General features: G+C 43.8%; 2 protein-coding genes across 2 annotated transcripts in view; one reads left to right on the top strand and one right to left on the bottom strand.

The window, feature by feature from the left end:
* calr3a (calreticulin 3a) lies at window positions 1–5,286 on the bottom strand. Its single transcript, XM_020655942.2, has 9 exons — window positions 5,074–5,286; window positions 4,241–4,342; window positions 3,658–3,861; window positions 3,466–3,560; window positions 3,135–3,344; window positions 2,218–2,331; window positions 1,978–2,121; window positions 1,778–1,870; window positions 1–943 (listed from the first exon to the last, which is right to left on the bottom strand). Exons 1-9 carry the CDS (start codon window positions 5,165–5,167, stop codon window positions 734–736), a joined length of 1,266 nt encoding a protein of 421 aa, XP_020511598.1. The 5' UTR covers window positions 5,168–5,286; the 3' UTR covers window positions 1–733.
* A 9,784-nt stretch (window positions 5,287–15,070) lies between these two features.
* arhgap39 (Rho GTPase activating protein 39) overlaps window positions 15,071–15,874 on the top strand; it is a 79,449-nt gene continuing 78,645 nt past the window's right edge. The window contains exon 1 of the mRNA XM_020655936.3: window positions 15,071–15,204. Coding sequence (XP_020511592.2) covers window positions 15,194–15,204 — 11 coding nt within the window. The 5' untranslated portion in view covers window positions 15,071–15,193. The remainder of the gene's footprint in view (window positions 15,205–15,874) is intronic.

Genomic DNA, 15,874 nt, shown 5'->3' with positions numbered 1-15,874 from the left:
TGTCGTCCCGGGCTCTGCCTTGTGCAGATTAGATTTTTATTTTTTGACAAACTGAAACAAACATTCACACGTCCACAGCGACTGTGAAAAACAAGTTTCCTCGTGGTGAGAAGCTTCACTGCACCCACAGGACCGTCGATCATTCACAAGATCAATGAGAAACTCTAAATCACAGTTTGTCTGAAGCAGTCTCATTGCGTACACTCACCACTCGCTTGGCTGCAGGAAGGACACATCCAGAGTGTGAGCTGATTTAAGGGAACCAAAGATTGAATAAATTATGAGGGGCTCAAAACAAAAAGCAGTTCTGCATCACACGGGAGAAATAAAAGTGCAAGAACCAGACGACACAGAACCCTTAATTTACTGGTCATCCCAACAAAAGGCAGTAATAAAAGTAAAGGGCTCCCTGTAACTGCACATACACACAGCGTCCAACTGACCACGCTCAGTAAATCACATTCAATTATAAAACTCTGAACCCAAGAAGACACAAACATGTAAACCCCTTTGTCCCTTTTCGAATTTGGAGGCTGGGGGGAAAAAAGCAACAAGGGAATCAATGAAAAAAAAAATTAAAAAAAGATCTGACCTGACCCCCGCGTTCAACGCCTCCCTCCCACCCACACCTGAATAAAAGGCTGCTGTATGAAAGGCCAGTGTCATTAGGGCTGTCGCTGATTTTCTCTTCTTAATCTGCAAAGAACAAGCTGCAGTCCACCAGTCATCTCCTCTACAGCTCATCTTTGATCTCCTTGTCTTCCTCCTCCGTCTCCTCGTCCTGTTCCCCTTCTTCTTCTTCGTCTGCCTCCTCCTCTTCCTCCTCTCCTCCTTCCTCGTCCTCCTCAGCGTCTTCAGTGTCCTGTTTCTTGCTCTTCTCCTCCTCCTCTCTCACTTTCCTCTCCAAGTCCTCCTGCTCCTCCTTCATCTTCTTCTCTGGTCCCTGTTGGAAGATAACAAGCCGTTTAAACTTTGGTGTTCAGGTCATTCTGAAACCATCAGACCGCTACTCATCACATTTAATTCAAATGTGCTTCAATGTAATCAATCAATTCTATAGATCATGACTCTGCTCATAAACAACATGTTGTGTGTCTGCTATAAAAAAAAATAAAAGATCTCCCACTGCAGGTAAAGTAGTTCATAGATCAATATTTCTCTTTTTAAAAAGGTATTTTTTGGTCATTTTTGCCTGACAGCTGCAGAGAGACAGGAAGTGTTTGGAGGACAGGCAGCAAAGGGCCAAGGTCAGATTCAAACCTACGGCCACTGCAACGAGGACTACAGCCTCTGTACATGGGGCACGCTTTATAACCGCTAAGCCATCCCGCGCCCTGATAAATACATTACTGTGTGATGACAGTCAGGGTTCATTTGAACGATAACTCTTGTGTGATTGAGCTTCATGGCCCTGAGGTAAAAAACGCTTTTCTTTAAACCTAGCTTAGCATGCTAGCAGGAAATCCTACAAAGAGAGCCTTGTTTAGGTATTAGAAGCAGGCAGTGTAATCACAAATCACTTAATCCGTTTTAGGATGAAGAATATGGATCACTGCAACGAGCTGGAGGTCTGAAATGTGTGCATTTAGACGAGCAGACTGGAACATGATACAACACTAAAGAATGAAACTTCCCCTCTCGTTCATCCTGCTACTGACTGCTATCTGAAAGAATTGAGATGCTTCAAAGAGCCCGTGGAGGAGATCATTGGATAAGTTGGGAGTAGACGGTGTAGTGTACAGTTAGCTCTACTTTCAGTATTTGGGTCCCCTCTCACCTTAGTCACTCCCCAGGTTCTCTCCCCAAACTCCTCGGCTTCCTGGACGTCATCGGCGATCAGGAAGTTGTCGAAGATGGTTCCAGATTTGACCTGAACAGAGAAAACAAATCTGTTTACATCTTCTACTCCATAAGACAAAAACACTTTTTCTTTTAGGATCTATCATTTAATCCTGACAGAGCCGGTCGAGTCGTTACCTGCCACAGATCCAGGCCGAGCACTCCGATGTTATCAAACTTATAAATGGCAGCGTCAGCGCTGTACTCTGGGTTGTCGATCTCGGGGTGGACCCAGGCGCCCTTGTAGTCCGGGTTGTCCATCTGCTTGGGTTTCCACTCGCCCTGCAAAGACAGTAACCCTTTATCTCACCCGTCTCAGAAACACTTTATTTATGTGATGAATCAGACTCAGCACGTCCTCCTCTTCAGAAGACCTACCTTATACTCTGGGTTGGAGATCATAGGAGGTTCCCACTCTCCATCCATGTCCTCGTCCCAGTCCTCAGGTTTCTTGGCATCGGGGTCAGTGATGGTCTCTGGCTGTTCCCAGTCCTGGAAGACAGAGGGGGTTTGTGTTTCCACTCAGTGATTCATGATAAAAACTCAAAGTTTAAACGTTTTTAAACCTTTTCAGACTGACGTCACAAGACAGGATATGAACCTGTGACCTTTCACCTTTAAACTGAATGTTCAGGAGGTGTAATGGGGGAACAAAGTGCTATATAAATCTAATTTATTATTATTCTCTTTTTTTTTTAATAAAAAAAATGAATACATCATGTGATGTCATGATGCCCACTCTCCACGTCAGGAACAATGGAGTCCTAAATGTAAGCCTTTCATTGCAGAGTGGATGCACAGATGAGCTCGATGTTTGAGGCTCTGCTCAGAGGATGCTCCCTGGGTCAGCTGAGAGTGCAGTGCTAAACCCCACCACAAGGGGGACCCAAAGGCTGGAGGCAGAAAGGCTATGATTGGATCAGCTGGCTGTCAGCTGACCACAGCTGGGGACTTGAACTCACACAGAGCTGTCCATGTTAACCAATTTAAATAACACTCGATAAGATCCTGTGAGCCCTGATAATGAAGAAGAGAATATTCTGAAATGTTTGTGGATGAACCCAGCAATCCCAAACAGTGCTGCCACTTCCTGCGCGGCGCTAGCTGGGTGTGTAATGAAGCATCTTGTCACTCAGTTTGTGTCAGCAGAGACTTGACAGAGATCTGTGACACCAGCAGATACTTTCAGGATGTAACGTTGACACTCAGTTAAATAGTTTAAAAAAAAAGAATCAATGATCTTAAAGAGTCTCATGTCTGATTTTCTGCACGTCGTATCAATCAGCTGTTCCTACCTCGGGCTTGGTGTCGCTGGGGTCGTCGATCGTGGCCCTGTCGTCCCAGTCGCTGGGTTTCTTGGCCTCTGGGTCCTGGATCTTCTTGGGGGGCAGCATGTCCCAGTCTTCCTCCAGGGAGCCGGACTCCACCTTCTCGTTGTTGATCCTCACCTCGTACGTCTGGTCTGGATTCAGGATCAGGGTGTACATGTGGGTCAGCTCGTCGTCCTGGGGGAAAGGGGGACACAGAAGGACATTTAAAAAAAAAAAAAAAAAAAAAAAAAAAAAGTGTGAAAAAGTGTGAATGATTAAAGCAGACTTCATGAGACCGGCTTCATGAGACCCCTACCTTGCACTTGATGTCTTTCTTTATGAGGTGGTTCTGACCCTTGTAGTTGAAGATGACGTGGACCTTCTTGGTGCTGTACCCACAGATGTCAGGACCTGCACACACGATCACTTATTAACATTATTCAAATCCTTCATAGGGCTCTCTCCTTGATCGGACCCTCAGCGCCTCTGAAAAACAAACAGGACTCACCAAACATGATGTAGTACTGCGAGTCTCCGTGCATGTCGCTCTGGTCGAGGTCAGCGGGGAAGATCTTCACGTACCCGCCTCCACAGTCGATCTTCTGCTCGTGCTTGATGGTGAACTGGACCACTAGAGGCTTCCCCTCGTTGCTGAAGGCCTCAAACTTAGTGGACAGGGCGTAGAAGCGGGCGTCCTGGCTGGTCTGGAGACCTGTGGAGGGGACAGGGGTCACACGAGGGCTAAGTCAGCATGCATCAGGTTCCTCCTGGGTGTCACCATGTAGTCCCCCCCCCCACATGTGGTGACATCAGAATTACACCACAGATATGTGTTCACTCGGGGGGGGGGGGGTGAATGCAACCACATTGTTGCCCCAGACAGGTTTTGTTCAAGTCTCAAACCCGGATCACTTCCTCCTCACAGCGCCTCTGGAGGATCCTGTCCTACACATGGACCTGGTTTACCTACATTTACATAATGAACCCTCCTGAAGAGTGTTCCAGCTAAGACACGCTCACCTTTTTATTGTGCACTTGATATCAAAGAAATGATAAATCCTATCTCTGTCAGAACATAAAAAAGGAGTTACCTTTATCCGCCTCGGCATCCCCGTAGAACTTTCCGGCGCTCAGTTTCCACTGACCATAGTCAGACTTGTGCTTCGACTCGACCCACCGGCTTTGCCATCCGTCTGAAAAAAAAAAAACAAGAGATCAAACTGGACCGCTTACCAACCGACCAGCTTTTCCTGTATGTGAAGTGAAGGAGTCATTTATTACTTAAGACACGTTGAAAGAGGCCGCGCTGCATTCGGGGGATAAAACTGCATAAAGGCAACTCACTCATAAAAATGTCAAAGGTCAGAGAAACATGACTGACTGCCTCTCGGAGAGCATCAGGGTTGTATGTATTAACATCTGTATCAGATCCACATCTGTGCTTTTTAGTTCCAGTTTTTAAAGGTTGATACAGATTAATAGTTCAGATTTTTAACATTTTATTTTAAACAAACGGAGTCAAAGTCAAACATCTGCAGAAACACTTCATGTCGACTGAAAGCTTTGATGAGGGTTCAAATCAAAAGTGAAAGAGTCAGAGGAGAGACATTCAGAGATAACAACTCCTCTTTTTCTTCTTCTCAGTTTACCTGCTGTTTGTTTTTATTCATCCTCTGTTTTAACATAGAACAGGAACATTATTATTGAGCTGCTGTTTTACTCATTTAGACAGTTTTAGCTCACATCATGTCAGGGTACCTACGTGAGGGTCTCTGGCATTATTCACGAACACACATGAATCAAAACATTTTACAGAGAGTGACCCTGAGGAGGATCACCTGAAGGATGGACTCACTACACTCTGACACCACAATCCTTCCTAACCAGGACTACAGGAGACATGACACAGGTTAGAATACTGCACCTCCATCCAGGAACTGCTCCTTCAGGTACACCGTGGCGTCGAGGGAGACCAGTATCGATGCAAAGAGTGCGAGGGTCACCAAAGGGAGCTTCATGTCGGCTGCTTCGGGTCCGGGGTCGGGGAGCTTCAGAGAGGAGAACCGAGGAGGATTCAGCTTGATAAAGAGCGACGAGGAAATGTAACCTGAGAATTTCAACAGCTACTCAGCGAGCCCTGCACAGATGGCCGCGTCTCATTGGACCAGCGGCCGGCCAATGGAAGGAGACCACGAGTTACGTTTCGGCAAAGCTCGGGTCCCATCGGCCGGAGATCGGAGAGAGAGGGCCGCACGTGATGTGTTCAGGGAACTGCAGGCTAAGTACTGTGCAGACACACAGCCCCCACCACGCATGCGCCCAAATGGATGAGATTGTAAGGAGTGACGTGAACGATGACAGGTGATACAGACCTGTTGGTTCTTTTGCTTTAGATACGGGGGTTCTGCTCAGTGTCTATGTGTACCATGTGTATGGTTGATTACTGAACCAGCCTACCATGTATCTGTGAGGTCCATCAGGCTACTGTAGCTCTGACTCATTGTGAGGTGTACTCTCGGGTGGGATGGCTCTGGTACACCTTTAATCTTTGCTCTGCTCCTGACCCTACCTCTGTGTTTTTATCACGCAGAAAAGTAGGCTACCGGTCAGGTCTCATTGCATCCTCAGAACCTCTTCAAGCTTCTGTCCCAAACTTAGATTGTATAAAGACTTTATTGAGTCTAAAGTCCCAAACGCTCAGACAGAGAAGCAGGGTGTTCTGGGTGTTCTGCACCCTCTGCCTGGAATCTGTTGCAGAAGGACTTGAAGTAAGAGCTGGATTCCTTAAAGGTTTTTAAATGTAAAATGAAAGACCTCTAGAGGATGTGATGTTTTTTTTAGCTCGACTGATTAAACTACTGACTCCAGCTGGTTCTCTCTTAAGGCAGAGTTTAGTGTTGTTGTCTCTCTGTGACTTTGTTTTTGTGCTGCTGACGGCCTCAGCCAGGTCTCCTTTGAAAAGAAGTTCTTAATCTCAATGGGAGCCACCATGGTTAAATAAAGGGACAATAAATGTCAATACAAATATTATCTTTGTATAAGAGTTGATCATTTGAAAGCCCCCCTCCTCACTTTACACATTAACACATACTGTTAGCCTCAACCTATTCTCCCATTGATGAACACTGATCACACTGTCAGTCTCGCCCTTTGCTAACAAATACCTAAAGTTCAGCCTCTCTAAATTCAGCCCCTCTCAAACACAGTCCCCAAACACAAACAGGAAAAACAACCAGCGTGTCTTTATCTGTTTGTTTTTTTTTACAGATGAAGTAATTAAAAGCCGTCCCATGTGAGGCCGCCAGAAAAACTAACGTTTCATCTGATGTGGAGCTGTAAGTAAACCTCAGTGTTTACTCAGCTTCTACCTTAGCTTCTACTTTGTCTTTGTAAAGTTTCCCATTAATTCAACGTTTTATCTTATAATTAAGACTAAACATGGGCACGTGTTTACTGGTGAATGGACTTCATATAAAAGTGATTCTGAAACATGACACTTTCACAACAGTGTGACAACAGTTAAAGCTTTAAACAAACCTAACTCTCTGGATTTGAACAATTCCCGAAAATGTAGGATCTATAAAAAAAAAGCTGTTCCTCGTGAGGAGGCTGAAAAGACAGGATACTCAAACGATCACTCATGAATCAGTCCTCACATTTAACACCCTGGTACGACTTTCTCACCGAAGACTGCAAGAAAAAAACTCCTTAGAATCATCAAACAGATAAAATCACCGTCACCAATAAAATCCAAGTGCAGAACTTTACATGTGAGCGGCTGGAAGGAGAACGGCCTGCATTAAACGGTAAATAGACTGGAGCTTGTATATTTCTTTTCTAGTCTTCTGACTTCTCAAAGCGCTTTAACACCACAGGTCACACCTACACATTCACACACTGATGGTAGAGGCTGCTGAGTAAGAGTCCATCAGTATTAACTCATCCATTCATACACATTCACACACTGATGGTAGAGGCTGCTAAGTAAAGAGTCCATCAGTATTAACTCATCCATTCATACACATTCATTCTCCTATAGGCAAACACAGAGAGATTTAGAAAGAAGGTGGTCAGAAGTGTTAACTCCGCCCTCCTCAGGTCAAAACATTTCACCTCATCAACATAACACACGATGGGACTGTGACTACATGATGCACACACACTCTGCACATGGCACTTTGACACCTTGTACACATAGGCTTGTACAGTATGAGCATGTGACAATTTGGGGCGGGATCAATCCGAGGGTCTCACCCAGTGACACATTTCTGCAGGAACTGGGGATCAAACCCCTGACCTTCGCTTCAGAGACGATCGACTCTACCACTGAGCCGCAGTTGCACTCAACATTTAGCATTAGCTAAAAATAAAACTTACAGAGACTCTTTTATTCCCACCGCAGTGCCAGATAAACAATGCGTTTGAACACGCTGTGCACATCTGCTTTGACCTCTTTATGGAACTTAATGTGAGTCTTCAGGTGTGAATGTTTGTTACTGAGCCACTCCCCAAAGCTAATTTTCTGTCAATTTGACATAGACAATAAAGTGTTTTGAATCTTGAATGTAAATAAATTGGTGAAAATCTTCTTTTAATATGAACACTTCCTGTGCTGTAATCATTTCAGTGTTTGCTGGTGTTGTGCTGCAGATGTTCTCAGACTGGATCCAGCTGTGAGACACTCTTTCTTTATTTTTAACGTCCAGCTTTGATCTGTACTTTGTGTTGTTTGAGGAAACAGCAGAACAATGGAACTGATACCTCACACAGGTAGGAGTGGTCTCTCTTCATCCCAGCGGTGTAGAGGTGAAGCCCAGCAGACTTTTCATTCATATTAGGAATATATTACAGATTATTATTATCAATGTTTGCCCAGAAGCCCTCTCACAAAATGTTCCATGCTTTGCTGGCGGTGCAAAACCATGTACATATTTTAATTTAGTCATGCCATGCCCACCTCCTGCAGAGTCCTGCAGAGTGCAGAGTCCTGCAGAGGGTGCTGAAGTCAGCAGGGCGTACCCACCCTCCAGGACGTCTCCACAGGGAGGAGCACAGCTGAGGCAGACCGGATCATAAGTCACCCCCACCACCCAGGTAACATACTGTTTATGTGGCTACTATCTGGAAGAAGCCTTCATCACAACAAGGTGAACACAGAGAGAAACAGGAAGCGCGCCTTCCCTCAGGCGGTTAGGACTGTTAACTCCGCCCCCCTCAGGTCAAAACATTTCACCTCATCAACATAATGGAGCTGTGACTGTAACACACATGATGCACACACCTCAGACACTTTACTCTGCACATTTTGATATCCTTTACATCCTCTACATTTTTCTCTTTTTCTCTTATATTTCTAGTAGTAATGTTTGAGTGTTTATTGCATGGCCTTGACAAATACAAATCTTGAATCTTGAACATGACAGCCTTAAAATTCAGGAACCAAAGAAAGAGAAGTTGAGATGAAGCCTGGTTGACATTATGAATTATGAATTATCTTCATCATTCAGTAAACGTTACAGAGTATTTACTCTCAGCCAAACAGGCCTTTCTTCATATATCAAGTCAATAATCATGCATAAAATCAAAACTCATGACGTTACTGAGCAGAATGAATCCCCTCAGTAACAGCCGCACTTACATTTCTGTCCATTAAGTTCAGCCGAGGTGCTGAGGCATGTTGTTCGACAGGTTGCACAGCAGGTTTATCTTGTCCCTGTTTCTCTTGTTATTCTATAGAAGAGAGTTTGAGAGTAAAGGAGAAAGGAATGTTTACTGATGTGGGTGAAAGCAGTTCTAATGTTGTTTCAAAGTCTGTTGAATGTGGGAGAGAGAAGATTGTTTGTATTTTGTATGAAGCAAATATATTTGATTATATTCACAGATATATTCATTAAAGTATTCTTAAGGTTTAACTGAAATAAACATGAGAAAATAATCACCTATTTATGAGGTAAAAATAACCCAACATTCCTCTTAAAATGAACCAACATGTGGGTCGAATATTCTCTCATTTATGTGGTAGAAATAACCCAGGAATAAAGTGAAATGAACCATGGTTTGGGTTGAATGTTTGACCTGTTCGGCCGGTTACACAGGAGACACATCGTGCTGGGATAAATTCACCCAGAGTTCAGTTGGTTTGACCAACAGCATGTTTTATTGTTTATTAGTCATCAAATCCCTCTTTGAGTTTGAGCTGACTGTGGTCCAAATATCAAACTTCTGTCTATAAATACAGCTGGTTGGTTTATGTTTAAAAGGCATATAGAGGGTATAAACTCGGGGTCTCTGAAACCCTTTCATATTAAACAGTGAATGTGGTTTGAAGCTCTGAGATTTCTGTAAAGACAGTGGTGTACCGACCAAGGCCACATGGAGGCGCCAGAGTCTGTGCCATGTCTGAGTGACTCCCTGATGATGGATCACATCAATGATCTCTGCGTTAACGCCCCACAAATAACTCAAAGGTCAACCACAATCCTATCAACATGACAAACATAAGCTTGTATTCAGACATGCTTCAGCTGCAGACCTGGGGTGGCCCACCTGGAACTCTGACTCATGCAGAGACCTTTATTCCCTGTGATCGCTGCACGACCATAGACTGTCTGCACGCCACCTCTACCATCTCTGTGCTCTAATGAACCTGCTGCTGCATGTTTCCTGTTCTCCAGTATGTTCTTCTCCACTCTTTAGTTTACATTGAGATTCTCTTCAACTACACATAGCATTGATACAAACACACATATTCTCATTATAGCGTCGTCTCTGTTGCTTTGTCCAGTACTTCTGCATCGTTTTTTTTATGTCACATCTTACCTAAGGTGACCCCCCCCCCCCCCCCGCGTCTGACAGGGATAGTCTGTGAGGAGCATATGTGAAGAACCAGGTCAGGAGAAACCTGGAGCAGTCCTCCTGATATTATAAAGATATTTTTCAGGAGTGCAGATGTGAAAACAGCTTTAAATTTTTTGTGGGGGCACCCCTCTGGATACGCCTCTGGACAGCTGCCCCTCTTACTTGTCACATTCACCTGTAGACTTATTGACTTCACTGTCCTTCTGGATATTGGTTCTGTACATTGATCAGCTGTTTATTTGTTTAGGCTCATATGTTATTGATCCATTTATAATATGAGGATCATGTATTTTAATTGAATTGATAAGCATGAGCATCAATGGCTGCCCTTGATTTCTGCACTTTTATAAATCAGGGTTAATATTCAGTCTGTGCAAAGATCAACCAACAACCCTCAGCCTCAAAGCTCAGTGAATCATGTTGGATCAGACAGGTGCAAACAGGGTCAAAGTTCGATGAAAACATTAAGAGCAGAAAGCACAGCTGTGTGAACCTGAAGCCAAATGTTGACTCTGACTCAGAGTGTTGTCGCAGGAAAGAATCAGCTGCCATGTAATGCTGAGTCCCTTAACGTGTCAGATCTCAGTTCTTACATCAGCACAATGAAACACTGAAACATTACAACAGGAAGCATCTGAGGGAAACACATCACCACAAATGGAATCCAGGTTCCTTTTAGATCTTTGTGATGTGACGAAAGAAGAAGACAAGAACGATCCACAGAGAAGACTAGCCCGGCATGTTGAAATCCACTGGCTGTGGGACGGGTTGTTTAAGCTCAAACATCAGGTTGCAAATAGACACAGTGTATAGGTCACATGTGACACACAGCAGGGAATTCTGCCCTGTGCTTGTTGATCACAACCCCCCCCCCAAAAAAAAGGTCAAACTTGCTGCATAGGAAAGAAGGAAAAAGCTAAGACACAATGTCCCAGAACAAGACAACCAGGAAAATGTTGGACTTTATCTTTAAAACGAAATGAACAAACAAAAACAAGGATCCGGGGGGGGGGTCCCTGAAAGAACCGATGATAGAGGCTGCGTGGTTTCATCAACACGTGTACTGCACGTCAATGATTTACATGTAAATAGGTTTAATATTTATCTTGATCATCTGAAGGAAAATGTTCCCTACATCATTTCCCTGTAGCAATGAGTCTGTGCATCTGATGGGTGAAGTTATGAATTATTAAGTTAAAGGATCGCAGATTTATGAAACTGAGGAGCAGAGGAGGTGCTCCATATGTGGAGGAGACTCCTATACATTACATACTCCTCTGAATGGAGTTGTCTTGACTCAGATGCAGGATTATGATCATGATGTGTGACATATACAGAGGTGAGAGGAGGAGGACAAACAGGCTGCTCGGAGAGGCCCGACGCTGGACCTGGAGAGCAGACATTCAATCCAGCAGGAGTAGGACAACCTTTAAATTGAGCATGATTTGGAGCTAATATTAGTACCATATGTAAACACATGAATCCAGTAAAGACTGAAGTGTTTGGGATGTATTGCAGTGGCTTGATGAGTGGAGGCTCTGCAGGTGCACACAGCTGGATAGGTTGCTTTTCCCTGATGGGGGAAATAGGAACACTTTGTAAAAGAGGAACTGTAAAGACGTTTAATGTCGGTCTGCATGAAAGACGACCTCTCTGCACACCTTCATATATCAGTTCAGACCACACCTCTCGCCGTCCTTCTATTTCCTTCACTTTGAACCACTTCTCCCAATGGGCAGCTCAGATTTGACAAAGGAATGCACGATCAAGTTTCTGGTGCCAACACAACAAAAGTCCATTGTCCGCTAAACAAAAGGTTATTTTACCTGCAAGAAGTGTACATCTTAGAGTGGACGTGAACCAAGCAGCTGCAACCTGGGTCCACCTTTAAGGTCCTGCATAACCACCTGACCCTTCAGCTGTCTTTAACATCAGAATGGGACTAATTCATGAGCTTCATAAATAAGTCACATTCAGGCATACAAGAGAGCACAAGCATTTGGGAGGAATCTGGGTGAGAAGTTCTTTAAACAGCTCTGGGAAAGATCGCTCCAAAAGCTGTGTGACAGGAAACAGTCCAGATTAGTGGCTGTAGTGAAATCTACATCATGAATCTATATGATTTCATGGAGCGATTTCAAACGGCAACTGCCAATTCTTTGGTGGTGAGACGTTTTAAAGGTGACATATCCTCCTCTTCTTCAGTTTAAATCAGTCTCAGAGCTCCTCAAAACATGTGTGTGAAGTTTCTTGTTCTAAATCCACTCTGATCCTGTATTTGATCATGTCTATAAACCCCTCTATTTCAGCCCTGCTCAGAACAGGCTGTTTCTGTGTCTGTACCTTTAAATATGTAAATCAGCTGTGTCTGACCACGCCCCCTCTCTGGAAGGACTTGTGTGTCTCGGTCTTTCTCGCTCCATGTCCTATTGTTTATGGTGAGAAGGCAGACTCAGAGGGCAGAACAAACACCTAGCTGTGGGAGTGTCACCCACCTGGGGGAGGGGCTACTGCCCTTTGTGATGTCATGAAGGGAAAATCTCCAAACGGCCTGTTTGAGCACACATTTTCTGAAAAGTGGAGCAGGCAGAAGACGGAGAGGATGGACTTTTCTCATCATTGGGGGGTTTGAAGACAGACTAGAGACACATGGTGAAGTTTAATATGCATCATAGTGACCTTTAACTTTACAGGTGTAATGTACTTTTGCAAAATGTAAAACATGAATACATTTAGATTTGCTTGCAGATGGTGTCAGAATTCATACATGTTTTTTGGGTTGTGTGATTCCTGGTTGGGTCTGAGGAAAGCTCCCACTGTGGCTCAGTGGTAGAGAAGATTATCTCTTAACCAGAAGGTTGGGGGTTTGATACCCAGCTCCTGCAGCAACATGTCCAATGTGTCCTTGGGCAAGACTCTTAACCCCAAGTTGCTCCTGCTGCTTCATTAGTGGCATATGAATGGGATTATTGATGGACCTACAGTAAAACATTTATTAATAGCCCAGGCTTTTATGTAGTTCAGTCTATAAAATGACCCGCTCTTTATTTGGGACTGACCTTTAATTATTTTCAAACACAACAGGTGCACTGCAAATATGGTAAAGACAATGACATTGTTAATTCACACCAAGGAATATTTAACTGTGTACAAAAATTAAGATATCAACAACATTTTTGAATTAAAAATCACTGATTTCATCTTACGGTGAAAGACAGCCTGTCCATACCAGCTGCACTCTGGGGGAGAAAGGGAGACACCCTTGTCCAAAAATGTTTTGTCTTGATTTGTCCAAACATTCAGCAACACCAGGCTAGTACAAGGGGCCGAGCCTTAAAATTGGGATGGACTTTTATTTGAAGTTTTATGGCAGCAGCCTCGACCAACAGTGTGTGAATGTGTAGGTGTGACCTGTGATGTAAAAGAGCTTTGAGTAGTCAGAAGACTAGAAAGCGTTAAGTCCATTTACCATTGTTTCCTCTAACACAGTCTCAGGAGCAGCCTTCAAACTGTCCCAAAGTAGGCTATGAACAGGAGTCTGTGGAGCCCTGTGTGATAGATTGGAGTCTTGCCCAGAGCATGACGGGCAATGCCAGATGAAGAAATACAACATACTTTTAGATTTATAATACAATTATTTTACCTACAATATTTCTGTGTCATATTTTATACAAGAACGGCAGACAGTGCCTTTAATACAACATGAGGGCATCAGCATTTGAAACAAGCAGCGCTGCGCTTCCCTTCAAGGTGGACTAAAGGAGCAAAACTCCAACAGGAAGCATTTCAACATGAACTCCAAAATAAAAGAGATGCAATATCTGTTTTTTTCAAACCTGGGCAACAAGGGGGAAAAAAGATTAATAAAGAAGTATCTTCTGCTGACTGAACTGCAATCTTAAACTGTGCTCATATTACTTACAACAAGCATGCTGTGCAGTGATAGGCTGATGAAACACTTCTATTTAAGACTAGCTTCTAGCATACAAGTAGCCTAATGTCTGGGTAATTCTAGAGAATGCCGGGTCAGTATAACCAAGCTGCCATGGCACCATTTGAACTGCGAGGCAGATTGTAAATTACCTTAAAATGAAAACTGTTTTTAAAACTGTTTTTAATTCAATTTCCTATCTTGTTTGAAGACTTCCCCAATAACTTTGTCAATAAACTAGATCTCCTTCAATATTTTAGTGGTCCCTGTTTTGTTTTCTAGTATCAGGATAATCTGTGTTGTAATGTGTCTGAAGAAGTGGGTATACTGTTTTTTTTAAATGTCCCGTCCAGCAAAGGATAAACAGCCTCTGATATAAACAGTGACATGTGAGACTCTTACATATCAGTGTGTACTAGCCAATGAGAGACAGAGAAGGGAAGCTCATCCCTTTGCCATCCTAGGAAGACAAAAACTGCAGCATACTATATAATATTGTCACTCAATGGTGTGAATCAGAGGAGATCTAGAAGAGAGTATATGGGGTACAGATGGCTTAGTGGTTAGGTTGTACCCCATATATGGAGGCTATCGTCCTCCAGAAGGGTGGCCAGGGTTTGGGTCCGACGACCTGTGGCTTCTTTACCGCATGTCATTCCTCACTCTCTCCTGATTTACTACTCCATCCCACTGTCCTATGTTGTCTCCCACCTCTTTATCTTGCTGACTTTTCCTTCATTATATTGTTTTATAGCATTAACTGCCTCTTGATACCTGCCTGTTGTACCTCTTCTACTCCTGTTATTTGCATGGATATTATTTTTGTACTCTCTGTTTAGCCTGTCTGTTGTTATTGTTCTGTTGCTGTTTTGACTTTATATATTTGCTTTATCTGTCAAACATTTGTTTTTAAAGGTGCTTTATAAATAAAGTTATTATTATTATTATAATTATTATATAAAATAAGGCAAACAGCCCAAACAAATAAAAAGGAGTGGCATACAATATGAAGACCAAAATAAAGTGGGGATAGACCCTTTTACTTGCGTTTACCCTGCATTAGATAATGTACAAATTAACGCCATTCCGCGAAGCTCTTATTGTGTAGGTAACGACCGGAAATGCTGCTCGTCATTGCTGGTTGCTTAGCAGCGGTCTAGGAGGAGTGACTCGTTGACTGCGGCGAACGCAATTTCGGCAACATGGGAGACGCTGTGGGATTTATTCTAAAGGGATTTTAAGAATTTACGGGACGATGGCAGAGAGGTAAGTCAAACAAAACACGCTTTGAGTGTGTTTCTTTGTGCTCGGTGTGTTTTTTTTTTTATCGTTACCTCTTTTTTTTTTCTCAAATGAAGAAGCGACGAGGCTAACAGCGGTTCGTTTGGTCGCCGTGTTGAAGCGACTGTTAGCTAGCTTGCCACTTATCCCCCCCCCCCCCCTCACGATTGAACAATATTATAATGAAAAAACACGTCTTTGAATGTAAGCTCGTTTCCTGTCCGCTCGTTGTGTTGCTGCTGGTTGGCTGGGTTATTGTTTCGCCGGTGTAGTTTTTCAAGGTGGACGGATGTTGATGGAGGAGGTTGTGGACGGCTGGATGGTGATGCTGTTGCACCTGTCGGTCTACATCGCCGTCTCTTTGCTGGAATGCAGCTAACCTGTTCATCTAGCTGGATGGCTAGCAGCACACCCACCTATGGACCCATGTGTGTGTGTGTGTGTGTGTGTGTGTGTGTGTGTGTGTGTGTGTGTGTGTGTGTGTGTGTGTGTGTGTGTTGATGCTCGGGCTAGCCAGGTTATCCTCCCTCGCAGCATCCCTCTCCTCCTCGTGAAGGATGGAGGCGCTCCCATGAGAGGAGGCTGTGGGAATGTAGCAGAGTACAGCACCACCCTGTTACCTTCCTCACACCACACCTGTACCCTCATCTGTGTC

Source organism: Labrus bergylta, chromosome 6 (assembly GCF_963930695.1).
Source record: "Labrus bergylta chromosome 6, fLabBer1.1, whole genome shotgun sequence".
Classification (NCBI taxonomy): domain Eukaryota; kingdom Metazoa; phylum Chordata; class Actinopteri; order Labriformes; family Labridae; genus Labrus; species Labrus bergylta.
This window is presented reverse-complemented; position numbering and strand designations above follow the sequence as displayed.